At 40.9% G+C, this 16,435-nt stretch overlaps 2 protein-coding genes, 1 long non-coding RNA gene and 2 pseudogenes across 3 annotated transcripts; 2 read left to right on the top strand and 3 right to left on the bottom strand.

The window, feature by feature from the left end:
• Window positions 1-722: 722 nt before the first annotated feature.
• LOC139535545 (transcription factor HES-5-like) lies at window positions 723-2,195 on the bottom strand. The gene is made up of 2 exons (XM_071335041.1): window positions 2,098-2,195; window positions 723-1,975 (listed from the first exon to the last, which is right to left on the bottom strand). Exons 1-2 carry the CDS (start codon window positions 2,158-2,160, stop codon window positions 1,544-1,546), a joined length of 495 nt encoding a protein of 164 aa, XP_071191142.1. The 5' UTR covers window positions 2,161-2,195; the 3' UTR covers window positions 723-1,543.
• Window positions 1,942-5,690, top strand: LOC139535544 (uncharacterized). The gene is made up of 2 exons (XM_071335040.1): window positions 1,942-2,017; window positions 3,815-5,690. The coding sequence occupies exon 2, from the start codon at window positions 3,863-3,865 to the stop codon at window positions 4,961-4,963; it is 1,101 nt and encodes a 366-aa protein (XP_071191141.1). The 5' UTR covers window positions 1,942-2,017; window positions 3,815-3,862; the 3' UTR covers window positions 4,964-5,690.
• A 1,164-nt stretch (window positions 5,691-6,854) lies between these two features.
• Window positions 6,855-8,322, bottom strand: LOC139535543 (transcription factor HES-5-like; annotated as a pseudogene).
• A 2,433-nt stretch (window positions 8,323-10,755) lies between these two features.
• LOC139535221 (uncharacterized) lies at window positions 10,756-12,208 on the bottom strand. Its single transcript, XR_011667082.1, has 2 exons — window positions 11,819-12,208; window positions 10,756-11,707 (listed from the first exon to the last, which is right to left on the bottom strand). It is a non-coding gene; the product is annotated as an uncharacterized lncRNA (long non-coding RNA).
• Window positions 12,209-14,222: 2,014 nt separating this feature from the next.
• On the top strand, window positions 14,223-15,736 carry LOC139535220 (transcription factor HES-5-like; annotated as a pseudogene).
• The last annotated feature ends 699 nt before the right edge of the window (window positions 15,737-16,435 follow it).

Genomic DNA, 16,435 nt, shown 5'->3' with positions numbered 1-16,435 from the left:
GTAGTCTGGCTTTTTTATGGCGGTTTTGGAGCAGTGGCTTCTTCCTTGCTGAGCGGCCTTTCAGGTTATGTCGCTATAGAACTCGTTTTACTGTGGATATAGATACTTTTGTACCCGTTTCCTCCAGCATCTTCACAAGGTCCTTTGCTGTTGTTCTGGGATTGATTTGCACTTTTCGCACCAACGTACTTTCATCTCTAGGAGACAGAACGCGCCTCCTTCCTGAGCGGTATGACGGCTGCGTGGTCCCATGTTGTTTATACTTGCATACAATTGTTTGTACAGATGAACGTGATAACTTCAGGCATTTGGAAATTGCTCCCAAGGATGAACCAGACTTGTGGAGGTCTACAATTGTTTTTCTGAGGTCTTGGCTGATTTCTTTTGATTTTCCCATGATGTCAAGCAAAGACTTAGTGTATGTAAACGTCTGACCCACTGGAATTGTGATACAGTGAATAATAAATGAAATAATCTGTCTGTAAACAATTGTTGGAAAATTTACTTGTGTCATGCACAAAGTAGATGTCCTAATCGACTTGCCAAAACTATAGTTTGTTAGCAAGAAATTTGTGGAGTGGTTGAAAAACAAGTTTTAATGACTCCAACCTAAGTGTATGTAAACTTCCGACTTCAACTGTATATGTGGAATATCATGTCAGTAACGTAACTCTATTGGAAGCTTATTTCAGTGGAGAAAAGAGTGAAGTACCAGACGAGAATGTTTCTTATGAAGATTTGTGTATTTATTCAGAATGACTCAATGAGTCACATCTTCAATACCTTAATTTAAGTTAAATATTTCAAGAGAACTAAAGTGATTAAACATCACAACAAGAACTTGACCAAATCTCCAAGACATGATACTCTATCAGAGTATATAGGATACACAGTTACTGTCTTTATGAAAGACATGATACTCAATCAGAGAATAGGATACACAGTTACTGTCTTTATGAAAGACATGATACTCTATCAGAGTATAGGATACACAGTTACTGTGTTTATGAAAGACAACAGAATTGTTCAAAATAAACAAGGGTTTTTCAATTAGACATTTGTTCTCCCATTTGCACAATGTCAATATGACTATATCACTACACAAATGTAGTGGTAAAAAATAAATTATATTTTGACCTTAAAAACAGATCAACCAAATACAATCACAAACATACTGATCATATAACATCCATTTTGGTTTTAAGGTTCTCATAGAGAACCATTCAAGTTATTGTTGATCATGAATATGAACACATGATAAATATAACCAACACGTTTCACAAAACATAAAGATTATGATGATTTCAATTAACACTACAAAAATGTAGTTTTCATCGATCAGATTGTTTTCTTGGAAAAACGTTTTAACTTCAGTACAACTGAAATGAAATGTCTCAATCACAGCAATACTTTTAAAAACTCATGCATAAGCAGAAAACAAAGAAGATATTTTCTTATACTCATTAATGTCCATGAAATTAATCTTAGACCAACATGGTCCATCCATTGTGTTTGTCTGAGTGGAGCTCCAGTCTGTAGGTCTCTACCAGGGCCTCCAGAGGGCGATGTTGACTGGACTCTTCTCTTTGCTGATGCTGTGCTGGGCTGGGGAGCTCAACTGAGGATGGTCAATCTCCCTCCTGTTCTTATCAGAAGATGGCTGCAGGCTCTGGAAGTATCTCAGCAGTCTTCTCTGGGACTGTGTCTTCAGCTCATCTTTAGACAGGAAGTGAACAATCTCTTGGACACACCTGGAGTAACCTTGATTGACAGGTGCTGAGCAGGAGGAGGAGCTCGCTGGCTCGTTATGTTGCTGTTGTCTCAGGATGCAAACTGTCATCTCCAGGATGTCGGCTTTGTCCAGCTTGGAGTCGGGCTGCTGGTTGAGGATCTCTGGAACCAGGAGAGACTTGAGCTGCTCAATGCTGTTGTTGATACGATCTCTGCGTAACTTCTCCACCACTGGCTTTCTTAGCTGCAAGAAGAGACAAGTATAGGCATTAATAACCTTATTCTGGTGTGTGACATTCTTGAAACATATAAGCAATCAATCAATGCAATTGAATAAATGTTGTTTAATTTGAATCTTCACTTTACCTTGTTTGTCAGAGTCAGGTTCTCCTTAGAGTAGATCATAGCTGAATTGATTGTAGGTGCCATGGCTGGATCTCTGTGCTGTAGAGGTCAGTGTAGAGAAAATATGATCTCTTCTGGCTTCATCTCTCCTATATATAGTCCCAAATCTGCATATGAATGTGTGGGTCTTGGGCTTGTTGGAGTTTCTCACAGTCTATAGCCAATGGGAGAGCTTGGGAGGACAATGAGGAGTGTGGAGCTGCCACATGCTCAGTGTTCATATTGCTGGGGGACAATGGTCACGTCTCAGGGGAACAGGTGGAGGGGTGGGGGGGTGATGGAGAGTGACTGACGGTGCGCTGTGTGAATCTGGGAAAGTGGTGACCCCTAGACTGCTGCCTGATGTTGGCATCAATGACACTAACAGAGCGCACGTTTATCATTACAACTTACACGTGTGAGACTGACACAGCTTCTCTAATTAAATGTACAGTGTTGTTAATCTCCACCTATAAGGACATTGTTGAATGTAGTGTTCTGTATCCACGCTTCATCGCTGACTTAGAAACATTTTATTCTCTCCATGGATATGACCTCTGATATTAATGAATGGCTCTACAATATGGTTTATACTTTGCACATACCGGTAGTTACATTTAACAATATGATGATGTGTGACAATGTATCACAATTTAAATTCTTGTTTAAATTCATACATATCTATATTTTCATTCAGTCAGAATGTTTAGGAATATATAAGATTTTAGTCAACATTAACAGGTGAGTGGATAGATACCAGGGTAATGTATACCTTGGTTTTCAGTATTTTAGGGGTCATCAGTATCAATAGCAAGGGTTCTCTTAACTCAGTATTAGTAGTTATAAGGTCAAGCATTCTGGAGTTGAAACGTAGCAGATGTGTCCTCTGTCTTGAGGCTACTGGTCAGTGTGAGTAGAGAGCTGATCTGAGTTTCCCACACTGAGTCCTGTGTGCTGTGATCAATGCATTACAAAAGCTGCTCAGTGGACCATTAGTGACGTCTATTGGCTCTGTGTTGTACTAAAGACAGAGGCTGACATCACAGACCTTCTGGATTCTGGAGGGAAAGATCAGCACTGGCAAGATTATACTAACAAGATACACCTTAATGAATAAATATTCATCTTATAATGGCATAGAACACATGACTTTGAGTACTCTGTTGAAAATTATTGTCTGTGATTTGTTTCATTATAAATCGACAAAGGGTTAACTTTTGTGTGCCTAATTGGAATTGAGAGCTGTTCACTTTTTATCACACAAACAACTGAACTATATAAATGCACTGAATAAAACTCTGTCCATCATCATGACAGAGAAAGCCTATCATAATATTACGCCCTGACCGTAGATTGCTTTGTATGTTTCTATTTTTTGTTTGGTCAGGGTATGATGTGGGTGGGCATTCTATGTTTGTATGTCTATGTTTTCTATTTCTATGTGTTTGGCCTGGTATGGTTCCCAATCAGAGGCAGCTGTCTATCGTTGTCTCTGATTGAGAACCATACTTAGGTAGCCTGTTTTCCCACTGGTAGTTGTGGGTGGTTATTTTCTGTTTAGTGTTTGTTGCACCTGTCAGAACTGTTCCGGTTATTCCTTTTGTTATTTTGTATTCAGTGTTCAGTTTCGAATAAATAATATGAACACGTATCACGCTGCACCTTGGTCCTCACCTTCTTCCTCTGAATGCCGTTACAGAACCACCCACCCCCAAAGGACCAAGCAGCGTGGAGAAGAGGACTGGACATGGGAACAGGTGGAGGCAGCAGGAGAAGGGAACAGGAGATACGAGGGAACACGGCTGGCAAGGAAGCCCGAGAGGCAGCCCCAATTTTTTGGGGGGGCACACGGGGAGTGTGGCAGTCAGGTTGGAGACCTGAGCCCACTCCCCGTGCTTACCGTGGCGATCATGGGACTGGTCAGGCCCCGGGCTGTGGGGTGAAATTGGAGGTGAGCAAAGGAAGCGAAGCCGAGACTGTGAAGGAGTTGATGGGGAGATTGGAGGAGAGAGCAATGAGAGAGCTGCTGTGTTGGTGCATGAGGCACGACATCCGCCCGACGGAGCGTGTCCGCGATTTGATATCACCTGAGTCAGCTCTCCATACTCGTCCTGAGGTGCGTGCTAGCCTTCTGGTGAAGACTGTGCCAGCCCCACGCACCAGGCCTCCTGTGCGCCTCCCTAGCCCTGCACGTCCTGTGCCAGCTCGGCGCTACAGCTCTCCAATACGTGCTCTGAGCCCGGTGCGCTACATTCCAGCTCCCCGCATCTGCCGGGCTAGGGTGAGGATCCAGCCAGGACGGAAGGTGCCAGCCCTGCTCTCCAGACCGCCAGTGCATCTCCTCGGGCCAGGATATCCTGCGTCGGCTCTGCGCACTGTGTCTCCCGTGTGTCTGCACAGCCCAGTGCGTCCAATGCCTGCGCCCCGCATGTGCCGGGCTAAAATCACCATCCAGCCAGGACGGGTTGTGCAGGCCCTTAGTTCGAGACCTCCAGTGCACCTCCACGGCCCGGTCTATCCTGTGCCTCCTCCAAGGACCAGGCTGTTTCTCTGTCTCCTCCCTCCAGGTTCTCCCTCCAGTCCGGAGCTGCCAGAGCCGCCCTCCAGTCCGGAGCTGCCAGAGCCGCCCTCCAGTCCGGAGCTGCCAGAGCCGCCCGTCAGTCCAGAGGCGCCACTCACTCCAGACTCGACCATCAGTCCAGTGGCGTCCTCTAGTCCGGGGTCGGCAGTGAGGGTTCCCGCTCCAGAGGCATTACTAAAGTGGGCCGAGCCAGAAGTGGAGCGGGGTCCACGTCCCTCACCAGAACCGCCACCGCGGGGTAATGCCCACCCAGACCCTCCCCTATAGGTTCAGGTTTTGCGGCCGGAGTCCGCACCTTTGGGGGGGGGTACTGTCCCGCCCTGACCGTAGATTGCTTTGTATGTTTCTATTTTTTGTTTGGTCAGGGTGTGATGTGGGTGGGTATTCTATGTTTGTATGTCTATGTTTCCTATTTCTATGTGTTTGGCCTGGTATGGTTCCCAATCAGAGGCAGCTGTCTATCGTTGTCTCTGATTGAGAACCATACTTAGGTAGCCTGTTTTCCCACTGGTAGTTGTGGGTGGTTATTTTCTGTTTAGTGTTTGTTGCACCTGTCAGAACTGTTCCGGTTATTCCTTTTGTTATTTTGTATTCAGTGTTCAGTTTCGAATAAATAATATGAACACGTATCACGCTGCACCTTGGTCCTCACCTTCTTCCTCTGAATGCCGTTACACAAGTTGGGTAAATATATCATAATTTGCTTTATTTAATAATTATTGTATTTCCCTCCTAAGAAAGAGGTCAGAAATAACCCAAAATACCCCCTCCCACCCATTCTATCCACTGAACAATAGAAGTGTGCCTATTCACCATAGAGACTCACAGGTGCTGGTGGGACTGATGAGGACACTAAACTGTGACTCTGCTCTCCAGAGCTTTCCCACACTTTTCCCATTGAGAGAGCTTCCACTAAACAATACAACTGTGCCTTGTTAAATGCTAATTCATCTCTACACAAGCAGTTCCTATCAAGCCCTTGGGGGTGAAGCTCAATACAAGCAACAGATAAAGACTCACTGTTACAGAGAGTCAATTCAAGCTGTAAATGTATGTTTATACAAATAAATATAATGTTTTCAACCATGCCCCACATAGAAACCGAATAGAAACATAACTAATTGCATTAATCTTGAAGAAGGGGCAGGTACTGCCTAAAAGTGCTTTCAAAATGCAAAAAAATGATATCTTGAACAGTTTTAGCAGATTTCTAAATTCAAGATCCAAATAGTAAACATTAAATGTTGTGAGATTATCAGAAATATATCCATTGATTCCCCCATAGAGACCCAGACCCCCACTCTAACCTCTAACAGTCCAGGGTAGAGGTCCCAGTCTATTGTCCCGTGAGTGAGTTCTCCTCGGTTTCCCACATTCTCTCCATTCACTGCTTTCAATGGAGGAACAATAGAAGTGTGTCTTATTACACATCATATTAGCTATTGAGTTGGAGGGGCACAGCTGCTCTTAATGTTTAAAGCACTAAGATGACAGTGCTAGTTTTTGCCCAACACCTGGAATCAGTGATATATTATGACTAAACTAAAATAATTAAATATATCCTGAAACACTGAAAATACATTTATTTGAAACAGGTGCATCAATAAAAAATATATAAGTCATGTCTCCTAAGGAAGTCAGAATGATGATCACTTACATCTCTATAGTTCATTACACCTTTACTACAACAAGATATGATATGACTGTTATGTTTTATATAAAAACAATTACTGTAAAGTAATCATGTATGACTAGAAATGTCTCTTAACATTGATATTACTCTGTAGATTTTGAATGAAGCACCCAGAGGTACAAATTAATGTATTGATTCAATTGAGTGTTGCATTCCAATGCAGTCAATATCATTCTGTATAGTCTTGGGTGATTACTTTTATTGTTTTTGCATCAGCCACTTAATCTATGTGGAGTTTCATAAATCAGTAATTTAACCATTTAATGTTGTTGGAGGATTATCTTTGTCAAGAAAAGAATAAAGCAACAGACAAGAATATTTCATTTGAAGATTTGTGTATTTATTCAGAATGACTCAATGAGTCACATCATCAATACCTTAATTTAAGGGAAATATTTCAAGAGAAATAACGTGATTAAACATCACAACAAAAACTTGACCAAATCTCCAAGACATTATACTCTATTCAAGTATGAAATACACAGTTACTGTCTTTATTAAAGACAACAGAATTGTTCAAAATTAACAAGGGTTTTTCAATTTGACATTTGTTCTCCCATTTGCAATAAAATTATTATTCAAATAACATGATCGACAATTTCACAAATGAAGTTCGATCTTTAAACAAATCAAATATTGTTCATCACAGAGTGATGATAACAGGTATAATACCCAGTTTGGGTAAATAATCCTCCTGGAGGAACATTGATGCTGTAGCTCAAGTTGATCAATATCAAATATATAACTGATACATGCTTCACAGAAGATGCTCAATACAATGTCAATATGACTATATCACTACACAAATGTAGTGGTAAAAAATAACTAAAATTTTTAGACCATAAAAAAATATTTTTCAAATACAATCACAAACAGATTGATGATATAGCATCCATTTTGGGTTAAAAGTTCTCATAGAGAACCATTCAAGTTATTGTTGATCATGAATATAAACACATGATAAATATAACCAACACGTTTCACAAAACATAAAGGTTATGATGATTTCAATTAACATTACAAAAATGTAGTTTTCAAAGATCAGATTGTTTTCTTGTAAAAACACTTTTAACTTCAGTACAACTGAAATGAAAAGTCTCAATCACAGCAAGACTTTTAAAAACTCCTGCATAAGCAGAAAACAAAGAAGATATTTACTTATACTCATTACTGTCCATGAAATGAATCTTAGACCAACATGGTCCATCCATTGTGTTGTCTGAGTGGAGCTCCAGTCTGTACGTCTCTACCAGGGCCTCCAGAGGGCGATGTTGACTGGACTCTTCTCTTTGCTAATGCTGTGCTGGGCTGGGGAGCTCAACTGAGGACGGTCAATCTCACTCCTGTTCTTATCAGAGGATGGCTGCAGGCTCTGGAAGTGGCTCAGCAGTCTTCTCTGGGACTGTGACTTCAGCTCATCTTTAGACAGGAAGTGAACAATCTCTTGGACACACCTGGAGTAACCCTGATTGACAGGTGCTGAGCAGGAGGAGGAACTCACTGGCTGGTTCTGTTGCTGTTGTCTCAGGATGCAAACTGTCATCTCCAGGATGTCGGCTTTGTCCAGTTGGAGTCTGGCTGCTGGTTGAGGATCTCTGGAACCAGGAGAGACTTGAGCTGCTCAATGCTGTTGTTGATACGATCTCTGCGTAACTTCTCCACCACTGGCTTTCTTAGCTGCAAGAAGAGACGAGTCATCAAAACCTTGTTCTGGAATATGGCATTACTGAAGCAAATAAACACTCAATCAATACAATTAAATAAATGTCACTGAATTTTAATCTTCAAATTACCTTGTTTGTCAGAGTCAGGTGCTCCTTAGAGTAGATCGTGGCTGGTGTGATTGTAGGTGCCATGGCTGGATCTCTGTGCTGTAGAGTTCTCTGTGTAGAGAAAATCTGATCTCTACTGGCTTCATCTCTCCTATATATTGTCCCAAATCTGCATATGAATGTGTGGGTCTTGGGCTTGTTGGAGTTTCTCACAGTCTGTAGCCAATGGGAGAGTTTGGGAGGACAATGAGGAGTGTGGAGCTGCCACATGCTCAGTGTTCATATTGCTGGGGGACAATGGTCACGTCTCAGGGGAACAGGTGGAGGGGTGGGGGTGATGGAGAGTGGCTCACAGTGCGCTGTGTGAATCTGGGAAAGTGGTGACCCCCAGACTGCTGCCTGATGTTGGGATCAATGACACTGACAGAGCACACGCTCATCATCACAATTTACACGTGTGAGACTGACACAGATTCTCTACATGAGAATGTTGCAACACTTAATCCTTTCTGATGGTTGCATTGCAAAATAAAGTGTCAAATTTGACAGTCAAATATTTTAATATAGATTTTTAATATAGATTTCTAGCTATAATTAACAGAGACTTAAAGGACATTGTCACCTTTGAAACCTAATATTGTATAGTAATAAGTTAACTGTCATTTACCCTTGTACTGTATATATACAGTTAACTGCAAAAATAAAGGAAACACCAACACAAAGTGTTTTAATAGTATGTTGGGCCACCACAAGCCAGAACAGCTTCAATGCACCTTGACATAGATTCTACAAGTGTCTGGAACTCTATTGGAGGGATGCGACACCATTCTTCAACGAGAAATTCCATAATTTGGTGTTTTGTTGATGGTGGTGGAAAACACTGTGTCAATCGCCGCTCCAGAATCTCCCGTAAGTGTTCAATTGGGTTGAGACCTGGTGACTGAGACGCCCATGGCATTTGGTTTACATCGTTTTTATGCTCATCAACCATTCAGGGACAACTCGTGCCCTGTGGATGGGGGCATTGTCGTCCTATTTGGCCATAGTCATGGTAGCCAAAACAATGGCCTGCCCAGCATTTCTATACATGACCCTAAGCATGATGGGATATTAATTGCATAATTAATTCAGTTAACACACCTGTGTGGAAGCGCCTGCTTTCAATATACTTTGCATCCCTCATTTCCTCAAGTGTTTCCATTATCTTGGCAGTTACCTGTATGTTGCATTGCAATACTGCTCGTGTCTGTGTATTTGAAGATTTGGCAGACTACTGCTAGAGTAGAGTTGAAACGTAGCAGATGTGTCCTCTGTCTTGAGGCTACTGGTCAGTGTGAGTAGAGAGCTGATCTGAGTTTCCCACACTGAGTCCTGTGTGCTGTGATCAATGCATTACAAAAGCTGCTCAGTGGACCATTAGTGACGGCTATTGACTCTGTGTTGTACTAAAGACAGAGGCTGACATCACAGACCTTCTGGATTCTGGAGGGAAACTACCACTGGCTCCTTCCGTACTGTTGCATATATTTCTTTCATTTTATTCAGATATTAAAATGTTTCAGACTACATTACTGAATATCATAACCTATCTTTTTTTGTGGACAATTATATTGTTATTAGTTGTTATATTGATGTAAAGAATGAAGCTGCCAATGACACTAAACTGTGACTCCGCTCTCCAGAGCTTTCCCACACTTTGTCCATTGATGGAAATATCTTTAAACAATAGAAGTGTGCCTTGTTAAATGCTAATTCTTCTCTTTATACAACCAATTCCCCAAAGGTGCCTGGTGAGAAACTTGGTAGTTAAATATGACTCCATTTCAATATGACTCAACTGCAAGTGTGCTAGGCACAAGAGTGAAACAACAGCCATGCGACAGCCATGATCAATTATCACCTAATTACTGATGCCTTTTTGAATCAGCAAACCAATTAGTGCAATGTTGTGATTTATCAGAAGTTGAGCATGTTACTGACTTGACTTTAGCCACGACAACAACTGTTTAATCTGATACACATCTTAAAAGAATAGTTGTATTGCAGTAAGTCAGGATATAATGGATATAATAGTTTTAGCCCTGTAACGTCATTGGTGCTTGAACACATTCCGCTAACAATACAGTAAAAGGTTTTCTGTGGTTTTCTGAGCTGTTCAAGGATTTCTGTGGTTTTCTGCGCTGTTCAAGGTGTACAGCGTTCTAAGTACCGCATTGTGTGTTTATTCTTGCACTATCTAAGTAAGTTATTCACTTATGTTATGTCAGTTTTCTTTAACACACCGGGCCTGGACTGTACACGTATTCACTTCCTGGTTTCTTACTTTCCATTTGATGCTTTCTTGTGCTATAACATGTACCAAATGTTGGCTTGTTGACTGTCCAAGTTCACAAGCTACTGTAGAGGTATGAATGGCCCTTTAGTATAATATATTTTCCAGTTTTTCTGGTATTTCATGTCAGGAGCATAAAACGGAGAGAAGAAATCATTCCTACATGAGATATAACATACAGTATGTACCTAATGCCGTCATCCCTCTGGGGTTTGCCAATGGAAAGATGTGCTTTGAATACAACACGAAAAGACACGTGAAATATATGCTGAAAATATTTATTTAGTCTTTGAATTAAACACTTTAGGCACATTTAAAAACACTTTAGGCACATTTGTGTATTAGGCACATTTATATATGTGTGAAGCCATTCATTAGTAGTTGAAAACAAAATAAACAGTACGTTTTAAGATAACAATCATAACATTTCCTCTTAGTGTAAAGGCTAGCAGGGTTCAAATTCGACATTGACTCACATACCCTAAAAAAGTGGGATGAACCAATGGTCACATTTTCCATACTTCTACATTGTAACAAGAGTGCCCAGCACTCGCTAACTCGAACTCTGAGGACAAGTGTTTACAATCAGAGTAACCAGCTCTGCTCTCTTCCAGGTAGCAGAGATCACCAAACACATCCAAGGTTGACTTTCTCATAGAAAGGATAGAGCAGTACGACTGCTAATAACAATGCATGCAAATGCATTTCCAAATCATTTCGACAGAATTGAAATATACACAAACTAAGCTTCACAAAATCACTGTAATTTTAGACAAAACCTATTTTGGACTTATTATTCATTTAACTATGTCTCTCTGTCAGTTGCGATCCAGTGTCGGCCAATCAGTTGCAGTCTACATCTATAGCAGCGCCTCAAGGGAATACATTAAGCCAACGCCACAGTAAATGTCAGCAGGGTCCTTGACCTCTGAACTGGAACCTCCACGTCCATGCATCTCTCAACTCATTGTTCAAAGCAGAGTGGTACAATGTCCTCCTCTGGAGAGGGAAAGAGACGCAGTATGTCCCTGGAATATTTGGAATAGCCCGTGGGTGACAGCAAGGCCTTCTTCGGAATGAAAAAGGACACCGTTTTCTCAAGAATAGGAGAAATGGGAGATGTAGGGATCCCGTTCTGGAGGTGTTCTCCAATAACTATCTTCAGTTTCTCCACACCGCCGCTGCACTTCCTCTCCAGCAGAGAGAGTTTACACCTGAAAAACAACACAAGACAATCATGAACACCTCTTCTCGCTCACAGAGTTTATATTAGTTCATAACTCTTACGACCTGAAGTATTTCAATGTAATTCATCATGAGTTTACCTAATGTGCTGATCTTTCACGTTCATGCTGTTCTGAAGAGCGATGTCCAAGTAGGCAGGCATTTTCAGATGTTGGCCTTGAGTTTGCAGCTCGTCAATAAAGTGGAGATGTGGTTCTTGGTAGGTCTTGACAGTGGTCTAGAGTTTGTGTTCTGGTAGCGCCTCTGTTCTGCTCTGTTGCGGCTGGTCTTGGGTCAGCTGATGCTTAGAGAGTCTTCATTAGGGAGCTCTGCATCTCCACGTTGTATTTATGTGCCTCCTTCTGCGCTGTCTCACGCTCTGCAGCCAATCAGAGTGCTCCGATGGTGGGACAATGGTCAGTGGGAATAATAGCTGATTCCTCACAGGACAGGTGGGATGTTTTTTTATTATGCCATATGCCAAAGAGGTCGGCCACATTAGTCCCTGGGAACCTGTCTATGCCCATGAGTACACAGACAAATCATGTTCCCATGTCAAGTTTTGATACAAATCAACAAAATGCAAATATGACACGTATGCTAGGATCACAAGTCTTTCTGCTCCTAGCCAACTATCATTGCAGTAGATTACAATGATATATGTGTGTACTATATTACATTTACATTTAAGTCATTTAGCAGACGCTCTTATCCAGAGCGACTTACCTCCGATATGGCCTTTTTACAGTAAGTTGGTCATGTCAAGAATCGAATAGATAACCTAGGCAATCTTATTTGCTGATATTAATTGGGAAATCTTTGGTCGCTGACGGTTGAGATACATAATCAACTTTCCTGGTATCCATAATATGGGGTCAATTTGTAAACTTTCTCTTCATAGTACATAGTACACACATATATAATTTTAAGAGTTTCTTTATTAAAGATCTTGTCAAAATATTGTGCAATTCCTTCAAGTGTTTCCAAATGGAGTTATATGGGATCCAGATAGTTTGGCTGTAGGCAGTGGTGGAGAAAGTACCCAATTGTCATACTTGAGTAAAAGTACAAATACATTAATAGAAAATGACTCAAGTGAAAGTCATCCAGTAAAATACTACTTGAGTAAAAGTCTAAAAGTATTTGATTTAAAATATATTTAAGTATCAAAAGTAAATGTAATTAAAAATATATACTTACATATCAAAAGTAAAAGTAAAAGTATAAATAATTTCAAAATCCTTATATTAGGCAAACCAGACGGCGCGATTTTCTTGTTTTTAAAATGTACAGAAAGTCAGGGGCACACTCCAAAACTCAGATATAATTTACAAAGGAGGCATTTGTGTTTAGTGAGTCCTCCAGATCAGAGGCAGTAGGGATGACCGCCAGATCAGAGGCAGTAGGGATGACCAGGGATGTTCTCCTGATAAGTGCGTGAAATTGACAATTTTCCTGTCCTGTTAAGCATTCAAAATGTAACGAGTAGTTTTGGTGTCAGGGAAAATGTATGGAGTAAAAAGTACATTATTTTCTTTAGGAATGTAGTGAAGTAAAAGTAAAAGTTGTCAAAAATATAAATAGTATATAAGTACAGATAACACCCAAAAACTACTTAAGTAAAAATACTTTAAAGTACTACTTAAGTATTTACAGCACTGCCTGTAGGTACTAGACTGCCTTATAAACCAATCCCCTCCCTTGCTTGCTGTGCATGGGCACAGCCAGTGGGGCTTTGTGAGAGCAGACACACTTCTATTGTGTGTCAGGGCTCAGCAGACGGCATGCAGAAGTGTGGGAAGCCGTGTGTCCCTTTGGCTCCCAGCTCCAGGAAGAGGAGGGCGTGTGACTGGGGCACGCTCAGCATTGTGCAGGGAGCCAGCTGTGCTGTCGAGCTCAGAGGAGGGAAGTTTTCTGCCTGGGGCTTCTATGAAACCTGAGCCTGTAGACAGACAGAAGATCATCATCACCTCAGAGTTGTTGCACTTAGATGGAGTCACATTACCTCGGAGGTAATCTGCTAGAGACAGATCAGTGTGAAATGACTCCAATCTGATTGATACTATTTCTCAAAGACTGTCAGTAAAAACTTTAATAAAAAATAAATACAATTTTAGTAGCCAACAAGCATTTTACATAATGTGCTGTAATCCTATACATTTTAGAAACTTGTCAGTCTCACACGTGTAAATTGTAATAATGAGGAGTGTGCTCTGTTAGTGTCATTGATCCCAACATCAGGCAGCAGATCTAGGGGTCACCACTTTCCCAGATTCACACTCTGTGAGTGACTCTCCATCACCCTCCACCCCTCCACCTGTTCCCCTGAGACGTGACCATTTTCCCCCAGCAATATGAACACTGAGCATGTGGCAGCTCCACACTGCTCATTGTCCTCCCAAGCTCTCCCATTGGCTACAGACTGTGAGAAACTCCAACAAGCCGAAGACCCACACATTCATATGCAGATTTGGGACTATATATAGGAGAGATGAAGCCAGTAGAGATCAGATTCTCTCTACACAGAGAACTCTACAGCACAGAGATCCAGACATGGAACCTACAATCACTTCAGCTTTGATCTACTCTAAGGAGCACCTGACTCTGACAAACAAGGTAAATTGAAGATTCAAATTCAATGACATTGATTCAGTTGTATTGGTTGATTTTTATTTGATTCAATACGGTGAAAAACCCGAATAATCGTATTAATGATTCCTCTTCTGTTCTTGCAGCTAAGAAAGCCAGTGGTGGAGAAGTTATGCAGAGATCGTATCAACAACACCATTAAGCAGGTCATGTCTCTCCTGGTTCCAGAGATCCTCAACCAGCAGCCCGACTCCAAGCTGGACAAAGCCGATATCCTGGAGATGACCGCTTGCTTCCTGCAATGACAGCAACAGAACCAGCCAGTGAGCTCATGCTCAGCACCTGTCAATCAAGGTTACTCCAGGTGTGTCCAATAGATTGTTCTCTTCCTGTCTAAGGAAGAGGTGAAGACACAGTCCCAGAGAAGACTGCGGAGACACTTCCAGAGCCTGCAGCCATCCTCTGATAAGAACAGGAGGGGGAGTGATTGTCCTCAGCTGAGCTCCCCAGCCCAGCACAGCATCAGCAAAGAGAAGAGTCCAGTCAACATCGCTCTCTGGAGGCCCTGGTAGAGACCTACATACTGGAGCTCCACTCAGACAAACACAATGGATGGACCATGTTGGTCTAAGATTCATTTCATGGACAGTAATAAGTATAAGTAAATATCTTCTTTGTTTTCTGCTTATGCAGGAGTTTTTAAAAGTCTTGCTGTGATTGAGACTTTTAATTTCAGTTGTACTGAAGTTAAAAGCATTTTTCCAAGAAAACAATCTGATCTTTGAAAACTACATTTTTGTAGTGTTAATTGAAATCATCATAACCTTTATGTTTTGTGAAACATGTTGCTTATATTGATAATGTGTTTATATTCATGATCAACAATAACTTGAATGGTTCTCTATGAGAACTTTTAACCCAACATGGATGCTATATCATCAGTCTGTTTGTGATTGTATTTGAAAATCTGTTTTTATGGTCTAAAAATTAGAGTAATTTTTTTACCTCTACATTTGTGTAGTGATATAGTCATATTGACATTGTATTGAGCATCTTCTGTGAAGCATGTATCAGTTATATATTTCATGTTGATCAACTTGAGCTACAGCATCAATGTTCCTCCAGGAGGATTATTTACCCAAACTGGGTATTATACCTGTTATCATCACTCTGTGATTAACAATATTTGATCTATTTTTCAGAAAATGTTGATCACATTAAATTAATAGTTTGTATATTGCATTTTATAAAGACAGTCATTGTGTATCTTATACTCTGATAGAGTATCATGTCTTGGAGACCTGTCCAGGTTCTTGTTGTGATGTTTAATCACTTTATTTCTGTTGAAATATTTACCTTAAATTAAAGTATTCAATGATGTGACTCAGTGAGTCAGTCTGAATAAATACACAATATTTCCTGAAATGAAATATTCTTGTCTGTTACTTCATTCTCCTCATCTGAGAAGTTTCCAACATAGTTACATTTCTGATTTATGATATTCCACATGTAAAAGCAAGAAAGCCTACCTTGACCCAAAACTGTACACACTGATCTAGAAAGCATTAGAATACAACACTGAATCTACTGTACATACATCTGGGTGCTTCATTCAAAATCTACCAAGTAAGCAGTGGTGGGAAAAGTACGAAATTGTCGTACTTGTCATAAGTAAATTCTATACATCAAATTCCTTATATTAAGCAAACCAGAAGTAACGATGTTCTTGTTTTTTAAATTATGGACAGACAAGGCACACTTCACCACTAATTTACAAACACAGTATTTGTGTTTAATGAGTCCGCCAGATCAGAGGCTGTAGGGATGACAATGTGTTATATTGATAAGTGCGTGAATTGGTGTCAGGCGGTGGGTGTAGCTGGTGCATGAAGTCAGGAGCAGGAGAGCAGAGGTGAGTGAACAATGCGCTTTACTCAAGAAAATAACACAAGTAACATTACCAATGTGCGAACAATAACGGTTGCCACAAAACACGGATGAAAACAGCACCCGGACAAAACCAGCCGGAAACGTACCGACCTGAACAATAAACAATCACACACAAAGACATGGGGGAAACAGAGGGTTAAATACAGGACCAGTAATTGTGAAATGAAAACCCGGTGTGT

This window comes from Salvelinus alpinus, chromosome 12, assembly GCF_045679555.1.
Source record: "Salvelinus alpinus chromosome 12, SLU_Salpinus.1, whole genome shotgun sequence".
Taxonomy (NCBI): Eukaryota; Metazoa; Chordata; class Actinopteri; order Salmoniformes; family Salmonidae; genus Salvelinus; species Salvelinus alpinus.
This window is presented reverse-complemented; position numbering and strand designations above follow the sequence as displayed.

Coding starts and splice junctions, on each gene's coding strand:
- LOC139535544 (XM_071335040.1), top strand. CDS start 3,863: ATGGGAACAGGTGGAGGCAGCAGGAGAAGGGAACAGGAGATACGAGGG.
- LOC139535545 (XM_071335041.1), bottom strand. CDS start 2,160: ATGGCACCTACAATCAATTCAGCTATGATCTACTCTAAGGAGAACCTG. Junction 1,976..2,097: donor ACCTGACTCTGACAAACAAG/GTAAAGTGAAGA, acceptor CTCTTCTTGCAG/CTAAGAAAGCCAGTGGTGGA.